This window comes from Nelumbo nucifera, chromosome 3 (assembly GCF_055504915.1).
Source record: "Nelumbo nucifera cultivar China Antique chromosome 3, China Antique-T2T, whole genome shotgun sequence".
In the NCBI taxonomy this organism is placed as follows: domain Eukaryota; kingdom Viridiplantae; phylum Streptophyta; class Magnoliopsida; order Proteales; family Nelumbonaceae; genus Nelumbo; species Nelumbo nucifera.
In genome coordinates this window covers 76997486-77014475 of record NC_142651.1, presented here as the reverse complement: position 1 = coordinate 77014475, position 16990 = coordinate 76997486, and the positions used below count along the sequence as shown (strand labels likewise).

Here is a 16990-nt window from a genome sequence, read left to right as displayed (position 1 = left end):
TCCTCATAGTAGCCACATGCCGAGCCCCGCAATCATTGCCCCCTGACCAGAGACATTGAAGTCATAGCTGGAGGATCGGCCTTGGGGGGAGCATCCACTTCATCTCGAAAAGCATACGCCTGATAGTACAACATGTAGGGCCAAGCACCGAAGAGGCAAGGTCGGAAGACCTCATTTCCTTCTCAGACGATGACCTATGGGGGGGATCTGTACCCCACGACAATGCGTTGGTGGTGTCAATAACCATTTCCAACTACATGGTGAAAAGGATTCTCATAGACAACGACTCCTCAACCGACATCCTGTTCTATGAGACGTTTAAGAAGATGCAAGTGACACTGGACCGACTACAGCCCATCGACGTGCTACTCGTTGGCTTCTCTAGATTAACCGTCAGGCCTGAAGGAAAAATAACCTTACTGGTCACCATAGGGATTAAACCTCAGCACGTTAGTCGGATGACTGAGTTCTTAGTCATGAAGATAGGCTTACCTTACAATGCCATCATAGGGAGGCCAACCCTTCATGCACTCAAGGCGATCATCTCATCTTACCACCTCGCCATGAAATTTCCCAATGAAGCATGGCATAGGGGAGGTGAGGGTAAACCAGCAAGCTACCAAATAGTGCTACATCGTGGTTCTAAAAGGCAAGAACAAGGAAGCCTTACCGCTGGAGTGGCTCGACCTCATGGCCAAACCATCAAGTCGAATCCAGTCGAATGAGGACCTCACTTCGGTTCCCCCAAACGAGGTCGAGCCTAAGAAAATAGTATGAGTTGGCTCTCGCCTTCCTCGAGATACATTTTTTGAACTGGCTAAGCGTGGACCTGAGCTGTAGGCCAGTTCAGCAAAAGAAGAGGAACTTTGCACTGGAGCGCTGGAAAGCCATTGGAGAGGAGGTGGACAAGCTACTCATTGTCAATTTCATAAGAGAGATCTCAACAAGGCGTGCCCCCAAGATAGATTTCCTTTGCCGAGGATTGATCACATCATCGATGCCACCATAGGGTATGAGCTACTAAGCTTCATGGATTCCTTCATCGGCTACAACCCCATAAAGATGCATCTGGCTGACAAGGAAAATACTTCATTCATCACCAAGCACGACACTTACTGCTACAAGGTGATGTCTTTTAGACTAAAGAACGTCAAGGCCACTTACCAAAGGCTGGTGAACAAGATCTTCAAAGTGCAGATGGGGAGAAATATCAAAGCTTATGTCAATGACAGGGTTGTTAAGAGTCTTAGGTCTAGCCAACACACCTCGAACCTTGGCGAGACATTTGGGGTATTAAAAAAGTACAACATGAAGTTGAACCCCACCAAATATGCCTTTTGGTCACCTTGGGAAAATCATTGGGTTTTGTAGTCATCCAACGAGGCATAGAGGCCAGCCCTGAGAAGATATAAGCCATATTGGACATGGAGCCCCCTCGGTTAATCAAAGAAACCCAAAGACTCACTGGCCAAGTTGTGGCCTTAAGCCAATTCATGTCCAAATCGGTCAACCGGTGCATACCTGGCGTCCTTTTGAGCCATCAAGAAGTTGAAGGATTTCCAATGGACAAAATATTGCCAGAAAGCCTTTGAGGAGTTAAAGTCCTACCTCGTATCACCACTATTGCTTACGAGGCCCCTTGTGGGAGAAACTTTGTTCTTGTACCTCTCAGCGGAGTTCGAAGCAGTCATCTCGGTGTTGGTTCAAGAAGACAAGGGAGTTTAGAGGCCAGTATATTGTGTCAATAAGGTACTCCATGAGGTTGAGACCAGATACCCAGAAGTAGAGAAAGTAGCCTTTGCACTAGTGATCTTAGCCAGGAAGCTGAGGCCTTACTTTCAAGCCCACAACATCTTCGTATTAACCAACCAACCCCTTAAGTTGGTGCTCTCGAAGCCTGAGACCTCAGGTCAACTAACCAAATGGGCTATCGAGCTATTGAAGTTCGATTTACACTATCGGCTGAGACCTACAATAAAGGCGCAAACATTAGCAGACTACTTGGTTGAATGCACCTTCATCCACGGCCGTAACCAAGCCCCCGAGAATGAGGAAGAGTAGTTGCTGACCTAGACTGTGGTCATGGATGGATCCTCTAGTGCCAAGGAAAGCGGAGCCAGCCTCATACTTCTCACCCTGGATAATAGCGAGTTGGAATATGCACTGCAATTTGGTTTCCCTACTAGTTGGCCTCTATCTTGCAAAAGACCTCAGAGGCATGTGCATTGAGGTCTTCAACGACTTAAAATTGATTGTAAACTAGGTGAATGGAGCGCACGAGGCAAGAAAGTTGAATGTGGCCAGATACTTGAACAAAGTCTGAGAGCTGACTGACCACTTCTGACACTTTTCTCTGCACTAGGTCCCACAGGCCGAGAACACACGAGCTAACACCCTATCAAAACTTGCAAGCTATTGGCCCTCAGCCACACTATGCACATCGAGATCTTGACACATCCCAACATCGAAGAGAAGCAAGTATGCCCCGTCCAAGCTGAGCCTTGCTAGATGGATCCCATTCTTGCCTACTTGCAACATGAGCAGTTGCCATCTGAGAAGAATGAGGCAAGGAGAGCCAGACGACAATTAGCATAGTACACCATACTTAAGGGCAAGTTGTACAAACGATCCTTTACCCTGCCCTATCTTAGATGCCTCCACCGAGACGAGGACAAGTATGTGCTAAGAGAAATCCAAGAAGGCATCTACGATAATTATCTAGGGGGCAGGGCCTTGGCATAGAAAGCACTCAAACAAGGATACTTTTGGCTGACCATCCAAAAGGACGTTATTGAGTTGGTATAGAAGTGCGACCGATGCCAAAGGCACTCCAACATCCTCCATCATCCTATAATGACCCTCTTGGCCTCAACAGCCCTTGGCCCTTTGCAAAATGGGGTATGGACCTCCTTGGACCTTTCCCGCCAGAGATGGGGAACAGGAGATACCTTGTCATGGTAGTAGACTACTTCACCAAGGGGGTTGAAATCGAGGCTTTGGCAACCATTATGGCTAAGAGGATTCAAAGTTTCTTCTAGAAGAATATCATTTGCTGATTTGACATCCTCTACATGCTTGTCATCGACGAAGGCAAATTGTTTGACAGCGCCAAAATTAGAGAATGATTTGGAAGCCTAGGGATAAGGCAGCAGTTCACCTCAATTGACTACCCTCAAACTAACGAGATAGCCAAAGTCACCAATAGGACGATCCTAGATGGACTGAAGGCGAGATTAGACAAAGCCAAAGGGCTTTGGGTGGGCGAACTTTACAACATTCTCTAGGCATATCGAACAACACTTCGAACTGCCATAGGTGAAATCCTCTTCAACTTGACATATGGGATATAAGCTATCATCTCAGTTGAGATCGGCCAACCAATGCTTTCAATCGAGGCATATTATGAAGGCAAGAATAGTGAAGAGCTAAGGAACTACCTTGACCTATTGGAAGGTTTCTGAGAGCAAGCCAAAATTAGAGTCGCAGAATACCAACAAAGAGTCGCAAGATACTACAACTCTCGAGACAGAGAGTGTCACTTCAAGGAAGGTGACCTCATACTTAGAAAAGTCATGGTTCCTAAGCCCGACGTTAGAAAGCTTGGCCCTAACTGGGAAAGGCCCTACAAAACCAAGCAAGTAATAAGACCCGACACCTTTTGGCTGTAGTATATGGGAGGAAGACCGTTGCCTCGCAGCTGGAACTCTAAGAATCTCCGAATGTACTATCAATAGAGTTGTAAATGCCTTAGTGGAAAATTCTAAATGAAAAGTGCAAGTTCCTCTCACCTCGGATCTTTCTTTGTGTAAATGTTCTCGTCCCCTCCAACTGTCAGGACCCTTTGGCGGGCCAACCATAGCATATGCCTAGACCAGACGGCGGCCCTCCTCAACTAGCTGAGGGATATGACCTTCGTTAACTGCCTTTTGACCTTCTATGCGAGTCATACGCTTAACTGCCTTTTGACCTTCTATGGCTAAGGCAAGAACTTTTGGGACCTTGGCAAATATTGACAGGCTAGGCCACAACCTGGCCTCGGCCTCAACTATCCTTAAAGAAGCGAGAGTCTTTGGAGATCAAAGAGCCGATGTCGGCCAATTACTTAATAAAAAACACGACGAATGACACACTAAGTAAACGACACTTCTCCACTAAGGCAACCACTCGTGACCTTGGCCACAAAGCCCCTGCACAGTAATGCACTAAGCATGATGGCGGCCTTGGCCACAATCGAATTCCTTCTTTTTTGTTAAGGCAAAGGGTTCCAAGACTAAGTAAAGAATGACTTGTAGTGTCGGCATCGGCCTAAAGGACTCTAATACGAAGCGTCCTCATGAAAGACTAAGTAAAGAACACTTTCGATGTAAATGATTACTTTATTAAAGGATTGCAAATTTCTTTACAAAGATGCCTCTTCGGGAGGAGGCATTGACCCCTAGCACAAAAAAAAGAAGAATAGAAAAGAAGGGAAGCTCGGTGGCCTCGACCTCGCGGCCTTGGTCTTATGTTGGCCAAGATCTTGAGCTTGACATTAAATGGTTGGGGTCTTTGACTTCATGGCCTTGGTCTTTCTACTGGCTAAGGTGCTTCAAGCTCTCAATGGTGTCGGGTAGCTCGGTGGCACCTGGTCTTGAAGAGCCTTATACTCTTTGAGTGGGCTAGCCGTGGTCCTTGATTAGCTCTACTCCTATCGTTAGTCAACTAGGTGTGTAGAGTTTGATGCCCGTCCTCTTGTCGTTGTGGTGGGGACATCGTTCCTGCGACGCCCGATGGGGCCTATTTGGCTTTAGGTCTCAACCGCTTTAGTTTGGTTGGGATTGTCAATCACTCTAGATTGACTCGACATGACTGATATGTGTGATCTAGTGTGTACGGTGATGTGTTTTGATGTCCCTAGCTGTTAGAGTTTGGCTGGGCAAGTGTGTGCGGTGCACACTTGTCTGCTGAACTCAAAAAGGGAACTTTATTTCTTGAATTGTGTACAGTTGGTGCTCGTCTTTAATCATTAGTAGTACATCCGTAGATTCCTAGTGTTCCAACTCCTCGGCATTGTCTTCTCGTTGAGGTTTTCTTGTTTGTAGGTGCTCGAACCGAGGACTCTGGTCACTCTGTATAGTCCCTCCCAGTTAGGTCCAAGCTTTCCTTCTCCTAGCTCGGACACTATGACTTTGTGGAGAACGAGGTCTCCTGTCTTGAATTCTCTCCTCCAAACTTTGGAGTCAATACCTGGCCATCCTCTACTACTGTGCTTCCATCCTGATGTGTGATCTATCATGGGCTTCTTCTACTAGGTTGAGCTCTGCATGGAGATCCTTGTTGTTTGTTTCGTCGTTGTAGAGCTCGATCTAGAGAGTAGGGAACCTGATCTCTACGGGGTTGATTGCCTCAACTCCAAATGCTAGGCTAAATGGGGTCTCTCCGGTAGTCGTATGCGGTGTGGTTCAGTAAGCCTAGAGGATGCTTGATAATTCCTCGACTCACCTGCCCTTGGCTTTGTTGAGTCTAGTCTTCATGCCATGGAGCAGGATGGCGCAGTGATGCATGCCTGGGGTTTGGCCTCTACCCATTTTGTGAAATGGTCTACTACGATGAAGAGGTACTTTTTCTGTTCGGCCGCGGTGGGGAATGCTCCGAGGATGTCCATCCCCCATTGGGCAAAAGGCCAAGGACTAGGAATGGGTGTGAGGGGAGCTATTGGTTGGTGGTGGAGATTTGAGTGCCTCTGACAGTGGTCACACCTTTGGATGAACTGGGTTGCATCTTGCTTCATGATGGGCCAGAAGTAGCCCTGCTGGAGTGCCATGTATGCTAGGGTTCGTGCACTAGGGTGGTCTCCGAAGATACCCTTGTGCATCTCCTTGAGGACGTTGTTGGCCTCTGTTGGAGGAAGACACCTCAGGTAAGGGAGAGTGTGCAACTAGTGGTAGAAATGACCCCGAATGAGGCAATGTTGGGCCAACCTATGGGCGAGCTTTCTTGCTTCGGTTCAGTTTGCCAGGAGGGTGCCGTCCTGGAGGTTCTGTATGATGGGATCCATCCATGATGTCTCTTGCTGAACTGGGAAGACTATCAAATTTGCTTTTAAAATGTTGGGTTGTGTTAAAGTGTCCGGTTTGACTGTTGTGTGAGGATAGCATGTGACGAGATGGCAAGCTTTGACAATGCATCGACCCGAATGTTCTCGGCTCTAGGGATCTACTGTATGGTGAAGTGCTCAAGTTATCTAATGAGCCCTTGCGCTTTTTGTAGGTTACTTGCCATGGTGGGCTTTCTTGCTTTGAACTGGCTAGTGACCTGGTTGACCTCTCGAAGCAACGTATTTTCGCCACTTGTGACCTCTCAGAGGGGGGACATCGGCCCCTAGCACAACAAAAAGAAAGTGCAAAGAAAAAAGAAAAGAAAAATGAAAGAGGACACAAGTCGAACAAAAATTCCATTCATTCATTTAACTAATGTATCATGTTGATCTTTACAAAAAATGAGCCTCAAATGGGGGAGGCCAAGCCCCTTACAAAAAATAAGTAAACAAAAAAGAAGAAAAGAGACTTAGGGTGCCTTAAGCTTCTACTTCCATGTTCTCCTCACCCTCGCTCAAAGAGGCTCGGGTTGTGCCAAGGCATTCCCAGCGGTGTCCCCCTTGGCCTCATAGACCCAATACTTTCATCAGGAGATTCACTACCCCGCTGGTCGCACTTGGCACCTCCAGGAGCAATTCTCTCCCTTAGTACCTAGACCTCGAGCCTCTTCTAGAAATCTCGCTACTAGACGAGGAGGAACATGGCGTGCTAGTGTCTGAAAGGTTAGGAAGCTCATAGCATTAGGGACCAGAGCTAGAGTATGACATGGCTATGGGAGAAGTCCTTTACCGAGTAGTCGGAGTTGAAGAAGTAGGCTTAGGGTTAGGCTAGAAGGTGGCTGAGGTCTCTGAAGAGTTGAGTGGAAGCAAGCAAATGGTAGTGTCTGCCTCAACCAGTGACCCTATTTAAAGAGGAACGAACAACTCAGAAGTGGCTGGTTCGCCCGTCGACCCAATGTCAGAAGTGGCCTAACCTGGGCGACCCACCACCTGTCTCATGTACGATCATGACTAGTCGATGTCGACACCTGTCCCGCATGTGGATCCACAATGGCACTTGTGAAGAACACGACCGATGAACGCAGATGCCTCGCGCTCATACAAGACATGACTTTACCCCCTTGGCCCTCCATTATCCTCCTAAGAGGCGGAATCAGCTATGAAGTAGTTCCACTGGATGACCAAGGGGAGTTCTCAGCAGCCGAGGTTGACACCTCCACACTTCTGAACGACACTCTCTTAAACCATGCCGAAGCCTTCGCTTGATGTGCCATCCAATGCCTCATAGTGACATTGTTGCACTCTCTCCGGTCGAAATCGAGGTCTCCGTTTAGTCCTCCATCGGCCCTCGTCTGTTGCGGCCTCAAGAGTGGGGGCAAATGATGTAGGCGCATATGGAAAGGCCCAGGATGGCGCCACGTGGCATCGGCCGGATGCAATCCTGGCCGCCCACTACCAACCACCTCCAACTACTCCCAAGGCAAGGTCAAGTATAAATAGGGGTGCGCCCTCTCCAGGTAAAGCATCTTGCTCACTCCAGCTGTCTTGCTTACTAGCTCTTGAGTGACCTCGTCCGAGCCCTCACCTTGGACCTCGTCCAACCCCTCTTACACACTTGACTAACTTGACCGTCAGAGTCTCCGTCACTGTGTAACACCCGGGGCCTCTGACAAGTGATCTCTTGCTCTTAGGTTGGACACATCGGCTTCGGTTAAGGAAGCAGATTTACCTTGTTTCCCTCGGCCCATCCTTGGTAGCAACAGTTACCTTTTCTTGGTGAGAGGAGTTTTATGTCCACATAATACACAACCAACTAAAAAAAGAGTATAATTGGAATTTAAAAAAATTTTAACCCTCACAGACATGGATGGAAAATTAACACATGGGAGGCTTTTGTTTGTTGACATCATCATTAAGGGGAGGTCTAAGTCTAATTCGAAAAATGAGGGAAGTATAAGTATTTTGGTGAAAAAGCAGGGTAGGTTTTCAAACTACTATTGACCAGGATGGTTGGACTATTCATCCCAGTAGTAGTCTAGATAAACGGTTCCGTTTTACCCTTAACCCGATCCTTGGCCAAAAACTGTTGATTTGGTTAGTGACCTATGACCTGGGAACTGTCCAGGCAATCGGTTCTATTTTACCCTTAACTCGGTCCTTGGAAAAAAATCGTTGATTTGGTCAGTGAGCCGCTGACCCGAGCAGCCAAACCGTCAACCCAGGTTAAATGGATTTTGGTCATTTTATATTTTAATTATTTTTTTTTATTTTTTAGTTGGAAAGGACTGTTCATTTAAATTGGACAATCAAACCTTAAATCCAAAAACCAATGGCCATAACGGTTCCGGTTCCAAGTCGGTTTTTAAAACCTTGCATTGAAGTAAAGATGTGTGCATGTTAGACATTAAAAACCTATGGGATATCACCTAACAACTTAAGCTTTTATGCTTACAATTTATGCAAAGCAGGATGTGCCTAACAACTTAAGCTTTTAAAAGGAGAAACCTAATAAATTTTGTAGCTTGCCTATTGCAGTGTAATTTTATTTGCATTAGTATAAATGCATGGGAGTACAAAATGTAAAAAATGCAAATTCTTGTTTAATTTTGTTTTGAATTTTACTTTATTCTACTTCATGTCTTAATTTACTTATTTGTACTGTAATCAAACAAAATAAGTTAAAGTTTGAAACAATAATAGGTCAGAATTTACATTCAAATCATTTGCATTGCCATAGTTTTGCATTAATACAAATTTATTTGCATTGCAACCAAACACAATCTTAAGATTGAGGACTCAACATGATGATTAATAATTTAATTAGTATGACTATTTGAAACCAAACAATTTCAATAAAAACTGGGTCTACTTAACTGGAATTCAAGTTGGCGAATGAAGTGTGAAAAGCTGGGGGAAGCCAATTTGGATCAACTTGTTTTTAGATTTTCTATCTATGTATTTCTGAACATTTCATTGTACTATACGTATAATTTTCATTGTTCACAGGCGGTGTTTGGAACGAATGCCCTTCTGAAATAAAATAAACAAACTTTGCCCAACATTTTTTTTCCAGAAATTAATCTTATTCTTTTGATGAACTCTGAAATGAATGAAACCCTGAAAATTTAAAACCTTGGCTCCAAGCTCCAATCCCATTCATCGATCTATCCATAAGGTTAAATTTTGATACTATGCGCCTTTATTGGATGTATCGTATTGTATTATATTGATAGCTTCTCAAAACCCCAACTAAGAGATATATCGGAATTTGGGCATTTTCGAGGAGTATAAAAACTAAAAAGCCTAAAATCGACCTCTGAAACATTTTTGAGAAAAAGAAATAAAAAATTCATTAAGTATAGAAACACCCGATACGCCTGTTCGTGCGTATCGGGTGTATCGGTGCCATGGCTAGAAATTTAGAACAGTGGTTTGTACTGATTATACTCAAATAGATACCAAAAATAATCCTAAACAAGATAACAAGAAGAACCCATGGGTTCACATGTGACATCTGCACACCTAGTCTATACTCAGTACGGCTTTATAGACTCAAAATGGATCTCATTGTTCATGTCCAAAAGGCCAAACTTGTGCATTACATAGAATCCATTACATAAAATGGAATCTACATAGAAATACAAGTTCTCATAATCTTGAAAGAAGGCTGAGTTCTTCTGATCAATCAGATTAAAAAGTATATTTAACCTCAAACGAAACAGACCAAGTATCTAGAGGGCCCACCTTGTAGTGGGTCCCATGCAAAAACCAATTCTTTTCAGTAGACAGAATGGATGGACACGGGACATCAGGACATAGAGATGAAATTTATCACTGTTTTGCTTTGGATGTTTTTACTTTTTAATGAATGTCTGTATAGTTTTGTTCCATCCAATCAATTCAAAACATCCCAAAATACTGTTTTTTGGGCTTCTCTTCTCTTTTCTACTGATGACTGATCATGGCTCATGGGGCTTTGCTAAACAGTAAACACCTTGATAAGCAAGCATTATATAATCACAATTGGGCTATCTTAGCCGTTAAACCTAATGGGTCCCTATAATGGGTTCGAGCCATCTAGGCCATTGGATGCATGCCGCGTGTAAAGTAGGCACAATTAAAATCTCTGCGTAATTGATTCTTCTTCTGAAGCAGGAATTGACAGATTGATGCACGGGTTCTCAAAAAATTTTATTGGAATAAGAACCATAACCAAGGGAGAGACTGATGGATGGATTGATTGATCAGATCCAAGACTTTTTACAGCTCCCAAGCAGGGAAATTTGATGGACTGTTGAAAAGTTGGTCATAAAAGTAAAGAAAGAATAAATAATGACGGAAATTGGAGTGCTTTTCTCTTGTCGTGGTCATACTAAGAAAACAAACCCAGCTTTGAAAATCGCCGAGGAAAACTGATGGGTGTCCAAGATATCTCAGCTGGATTTTCAAAAGATCGCCGACCCCGGTCTTTGTCTTACTCCTCTGACTCTGAAGTGTCAACTACAAAATATACACAGACCAGTGAGGAAGGTACTACCCTCCACTGCAAGGCTTATAGTTTTGCTGCATTTCTCTTCTTATTCTCCAAATCCCAGAGGGAGCGAGAGGGGGAGAGAGAGATCATGGAGTATGAGAGGATTGATAAAGTTCAGGTATAGTTTTCTTGCTCCAGAAAAGGAAATGACAACTACCCATTTCGTTTTGTTCTGTATCTTTGAAGATATGCAGTGATTGGAGATCTTGACCATGGGATGGATCTCTTTGCATTGCAGTATTGGCCTTGTTGGGTTCTTGACTGTCTCGTGTTGTCTCTATTTTTACCCTCTTTTTTGTGATTTTTATTGGTTTTCTTATGTGGGTATGCAATGTAGTGGGTGGTAGAGAAATGAAAGAACAAATCATGGTTTAAACAAAGTAGATTGTTTTCGTTTTTTGTTTTTTTCTTTTCTTTGAGGGAGACGGGATGTTTTGTTTTGCCCCAGAACTTCGTGTTGTATGTTTTCTTTAAGTTTCTCAGTTTTTTATTTTTAAGTGGCGCCGCAAGAGTTTAATCTGAGTTTGGGAAGAGATACAGTCATCAATCTTCCACGTTAGGTCACTTATTTTCTAGTCGATTCAGATTTTCATTGGGTACTAAGAACAGAATGAGTCCTGGTATTGTTTTAAGTTGATTATACATAGAATGATGGGAATTTTAGGTTAATTTTCTTATGGGTTTCCTTTCGATTTGAACTTCAATGCAGACGGGTATAATTTCCCCAAGTAAGTTGCGGCTAAAGCTTATGGGACCTCACCATCAGAGAAAAAAGGATGGAACAAATAGCAATTCCTCCAGAACATCTCCCTCCAGGCTTGAAGATGCAGAGTTCGTAAAGAGTAGCCTATTAGCCCCAAAAGATGGAGATTTTGAAGAGGAAGGTCTTGTATTTAGTAGCCCTACTAAATGAAACCTTTAGCTTGTGCATTTTGATTTGAAAATTGTCCTTCCTAGAGCTATGTTCTGTATCTGAATGTTGATTTATTGCAGATGGCTTGAAAGATTTGCCAAGTGCTTCCCTTCACACTGTAACTGCCAATGTAGAAGCATCCTCAGTAAGATTATGTGCTGAGGGGTCATTAAATTCCAGCCAAGGTAATCAGACAGTTCTCCAGCCAAAGGATATAGCACTGAGTAAAGAAACTGGGGACATGGGTCGTGTCAAACAGCAATCATCAAGATCTGTTACCAGTAGCTTGAGCACAGTTCACCCTGTTAAATCTATGGAAGAAGAGAATCCTGATTATGACAGTAATGCTAGTTCATCCAGCTTTGAATTTCATAAGGGAGAGAGGTCATTGCACAATCCCATAATGAGACCTTTCTCTCGTTCTGTGCCATCTAAGTGGAATGATGCAGAGAAATGGTTAGTGAACAGGCAGCCCCTACATCCAAATCATTCCAAGAAGGCTAATTTGCAGAATCAGATGTACCGGCAGCCAGTGAACAATTTGGTGAGGGTTGCACCAGAATCTTCTGGTTCTGATCAGAAGGCATCACTTATTCCACTAGCAGAAACAAAACGGATTGATTCCTGTCATTCGACCACACAAATAATGATGGAGAAGTTCTCTTTTGTTAGCTCTGGAGCTCCTTCCATTTCAGGTCCAGAAAATGGGACGGATGTGTCGGTTGATCTGTGCCCCCTTAATAAAGCCAAGAAGGACGTGGATCATAATGAATTATCTGGTTCAGAGAGTTCCACAGCAGATGTGACAGGTATACTGCCTCTTTTGTTATCATCAAATTGTAGATTGAGAATTGGAAAGAAATCTTCATATGTTAAAACTTCTTGCTTTAAAACGTCCTGTTTTTGCCTCAAAAGTACTTTTAGAACACAGTTTAGATTTCTATTTCTTTGGGCAATTTTATGTATTGCATTGCACAACAGCTTTTTATGGGTTAAAGTTTGGTTTGATAATATATGCATTTTATTTACAAGATTTTTTAATCATGTAATTTCATAAACATTGTATGATTCATTCTTAATGTAAAGAAGTAACTCAGGTGCAAGCCCTTACCACTTACCAGCATGCTTTTACCATACAACTCTGAGAACCTTTGGGCTTAGAACCCACCAATTTTTTATTGAATCATGGGGGCACATGAAGAGGTTTCTTGGATTTACTTAACTTAACCAACATATCATATTCCTGTGAAAAGTTGGAAAAGAGATGAAAATCACTGTAAGAAGAAAGAAGAATAAAAATGATGCATTGATTGGTCTGAAATGGTTGATTTTTCCATCTGTATAAATTCCTATTACACCTATGCTAGTGTTCCCAGTGGTTATTCTGGAATGTGGATATTCTCCAATGAAGGTAAGATCTCTTTAACTATGATGCTGTTTGGCAAGTCTTTCTAAGTAGATCTTTTTACAGTCCAGCAGACCAAAAGACGTACTTAGTTTTTCGGAGCTGGTCTTTAAAGACCAAGACTGTTTGTTAAATATCTTGGTATACCAGGCTGTTAAAAACGGATTAGAAGGATATTTGAGGTGCAGGAAGAGTGAAGGGCCAAAAACTTAATTTGAAGCTTCCTGATTTTTGGCCATTTTGGTCTTTCCAGGTGCTCGTCTTCATTTCTTTTCGTCTTTCTATTATCAAATAGAAAAATACCAAAAATTGATCTTCCGATCTTTCAAAAGACCAAAAGACTGTTGAAAGACTTGCCAAACAGTGCCTATATTTATGTTCGTTTATGCTATTAGACGTTTAGTTTTTCTTTCCATGTATTTCATATAATTTTTTTTTTGTAACTATAGTTTTTGACATTTTGCTTTCTTCCCAGAAGTTGACAATGTAACATCATTTCTTATTAAGGTGATTGGATGCTTGAATATGAATATATCATCTTTACCAAATGTTTTTGAGGGTTTATTTCTTGTCATACTCATACATAAGATGACCTTTAAATCATGCAGTTTTTCCCAGTATAAGAGCAGTATCCATGAGAGATATGGGAACAGAAATGACCCCTATCCCAAGTCAAGAGCCTTCAAGGACTGCAACTCCTGTTGGATCAACAACTCCACTCCGAAGCCCTACATCTTCAATTCCATCTACCCCTAGAAGAGGAGCACCGGCATCTACACCTCTGGAGGCCACCACGGATGATGAATCAGAATGTCAAAAAGGAGGTGATAAAAAGGATCTTTCTGAGCAAGAATTGAAACTCAAGACTCGGAGAGAGATTGTAGCTCTTGGTGTTCAACTTGGTAAGATGAACATTGCTGCTTGGGCAAGTAAAGATGAGGTGGAAAACAAGACTACTACTGAATCCGTTGATCCAGAGCAACTGATTAAGACTGAATATGAAAATCGCGCAGCTGCATGGGAGGAAGCTGAAAAATCTAAACACACAGCCAGGTTTGTCCTTAAATACTCTCTTATCAACTCCAAACCCACAAAGTTACAAAATAGGACAACTAAAATAAAATGGAGTTCATATTTTGCTTTATGTAGATTAAGGCCCTGTTTGGATAGACTTTTATAAAGTACTTTCGTACTTTTGAAAGTATGAAAGTACGAAAAACACGATATAGTGTTTGTTTCATATATTTTATGCTTTTGTGTTTTTGGCGAAATAGTGCTTCCATTTTGTGCGAACAGTGGGTCACGTGTGAGTGTGACCACCATTCGATAAAACTCTTGACCTTACCTTTGCTTGCCGCTGCTAGAGTTGGACTGCCATTGCCGGTCTCAGACCGCAAACCACCGGAAACTGTCACTGGAAGCACAAATGTGCGTGCTTTTGCCAAACAAAAAATGGTACTTCTGTTTTGGAAAGCATACTTTCAAAATTTTTTACCCAAATAGTTTTCAAAGCAAAAATACCAAAGTAAAAGTATTTTATGTACTTTGTGCTTTGGTATTTTTAAAAGTACAAAAGTAGAAGTCTATCCAAACAGCACCTAAGTTAATGTTGATATTAGAGTATTGCTGTGAACTCTGAACTGTCTAGTTTCTGAAAAGAGGTAATATGACATTTCAGGTACAGGCGTGAAGAGATCAAAATTCAGGCATGGGAAAGCCAGCAAAAAGCAAAAATAGAAGCAGAAATGAGGAGAGTGGAGGTATTCTACGTTGTTCTTATTTGTATTATTTTTTCATTATTTTGACTTGGAAGTATTCTATTAACTGTTCAAAACCTCCTCTCAATGCCAAAAACTTGTCCAGTTGACAAATTTCTAAAGTGACATCATTTAACTGTATTTCAAACCCAGAAAAACAATTGAGGATTGAGGAATGAGGACAAACTGATGATCAACTACATTTTTTTAATAGAAAAAATGGAAATTCATTATGCAGAAAAAAACAGTGCTATATTGTGCTAATAAAGGGACAGGCCTATTGGTCTCCCTATTTTATATACACAAAATACATTCTATTAAAAGATTTACAAATAGGCTTGATATCATCCACCATGTGCAAACAGACCCAAGGTGGCTGATTCCACTGCTACAGAATTGTCCTTTTCAAAATGAGTAGCTTCAAAAATTGCCTTGAGCTCAGCAGCTGTGACTGCATCCCAATTGAGCAAAAAAAAAAAAAAAAGATCCACCTGCAGCACCATAAAAACAAATTCTATAGTCTACAAAAAATAAATAAAAAACAATTTTGGCCAGTATAACAATATGTACTACATCATTTGTACCAAAATTACTACCTTTGAATCCTCCACTGTACTTAAACCTCCTGTACATGAGGACACTTAGGCATGTTGGAAAGAAAAATTACCTCTCTTCCCTTGATCACAGAACAAACCAGAATCTCTGTTAAACCTTTAAAATTCCTTAAGATTCTCCATAAGAAGAATCTAAATCTAGGATGCATAGGTACTTTCCAGTAGGCATGTAATGGTTGAAGACATAAAAACTGAACTCAATTGACAACACAAAAATAAAAAATAAAAAACATAATTCAGTACTTCAGAAAAACTAACTGTTCTGGTTTAGAATTGATAAGAACTTGAAGCATTATCAAGTCTATCCATTTTTAAGACTTTTCTATAGATATTTCTGAGACAATTTAGCCCAAGAATGTAGTTATTTGGTTGGGTGAAGATTTTATTATTTCATTATATACTGTGTCAAACTGCCTGATGACTCAGGAAGATAGAAATAGAAATAAAAAAAAAAAAAAGATCAGCTCAGGAAGATTAATTTATCCTTATATTGGCTCTGAGGTGAAATTTATATCTGCAATATCTTCCAGGCCCAAGTAGAACAAATGAGAGCTCATGCTCAAGAGAAGATTATGAAGAAGATTGCAATGACAAGGCAGCAATCAGAACAAAAGAGAGCAGCTGCTGAAGCCAGAAGGAATCAGCAAGCACAAAGAACTAATGCCCAAACAGAGTACATACGTCAAACTGGACGGATTCCATCATCCCATTTCAAATGTTGTAGTTGGTTATAACAAGATTTGAAACAGTGCATCTGGAAGGAAGTCGCTTCTCTCATTCTAGCAGCACGACACCACAGTTTTCTTGTTTGGATTTTATTTACGTGATTAGTAGCATTATCTTGTATATTACTCACTGGATCTTTGAGAGTCGTCTTGATGTGTAAGTTCTGTACATGAAAAGTGAATATAGCAATGGAGCCATTCTCACAAGTTTCTGCAAAATAGATTATTATCACTTTGATAGTAAAAATATCCGAAACATTTTTGGTATGGAAGAACATATCCAAATTTATAGGGGTTGAGTAACTGCTCTATTGGAGCAAAACATGGAATGGTTCTAATAGAAGAAAAGCTATATGGTGGCTAGTTAATGTTTTCCATCAAAAAGTATTAATCTGGAGATGATTCTCATGAAAAACTCCCATTTTTTTTGGAAGAAAGTAACAGAAGATGTAGATTATATATTCACATAACAGGGTACAGGAGATGATGTACAGCAGAGAAACAAAGAACTCCCCACAGAAACTACACATGCAGAGAACAGTCACAATACATAAATTCCTTGTGAACACCAGATTTAGCTAAATCATTTGCCACTGAATTCAATCCCCTAGGAATCATTTAGTTTTTATATTCATGAAAAACCCCATCACAAAAGGCATGTTAGACATTGCCTAACACAAAAAACAAATAGAACAGAGTAGTAAACTGTTTATTACTCAGTGAGAAACATATAACAGATTAGGAGGTAATAAACTCAAAACAACTCACCAATTAACTTGAGATTATGACTCCTAATTTTACTCAACTGATAAAGACCAAAACAACTACTAACAACAAGAAAAAACAGAAAAATAACAAAACCTTGACTGATTCAAATGCAAGGAGGAGATGCACTAACTTGTAACACTCCCCCTTAGTGCATTCCCTCGATCAACAAGACCAAGTTCTCTTCGAAATTCTTCAAAC

At 41.6% G+C, this 16990-nt stretch overlaps 1 protein-coding gene across 2 annotated transcripts; it reads left to right on the top strand.

Moving 5' to 3' along the window:
- The first annotated feature begins 10526 nt into the window (after positions 1-10526).
- LOC104610224 (Remorin family protein) lies at positions 10527-16243 on the top strand. 2 transcript variants are annotated; one of them, XM_010276736.3, is made up of 6 exons: positions 10527-10728; positions 11320-11494; positions 11604-12332; positions 13537-13981; positions 14607-14688; positions 15830-16243. In XM_010276736.3, exons 1-6 carry the CDS (start codon positions 10699-10701, stop codon positions 16031-16033), a joined length of 1665 nt encoding a protein of 554 aa, XP_010275038.2. In that variant the 5' UTR covers positions 10527-10698; the 3' UTR covers positions 16034-16243. The 2 variants fall into 2 exon arrangements, with proteins under 2 accessions (XP_010275038.2, XP_088758104.1); XM_088901978.1 differs by lacking the exon at positions 10527-10728 and adding an exon at positions 10826-11206.
- The last annotated feature ends 747 nt before the right edge of the window (positions 16244-16990 follow it).

Coding starts and splice junctions, on each gene's coding strand:
- LOC104610224 (XM_010276736.3), top strand. CDS start 10,699: ATGGAGTATGAGAGGATTGATAAAGTTCAG. Junction 10,729..11,319: donor AGAGGATTGATAAAGTTCAG/GTATAGTTTTCT, acceptor ACTTCAATGCAG/ACGGGTATAATTTCCCCAAG. Junction 14,689..15,829: donor CAGAAATGAGGAGAGTGGAG/GTATTCTACGTT, acceptor AATATCTTCCAG/GCCCAAGTAGAACAAATGAG.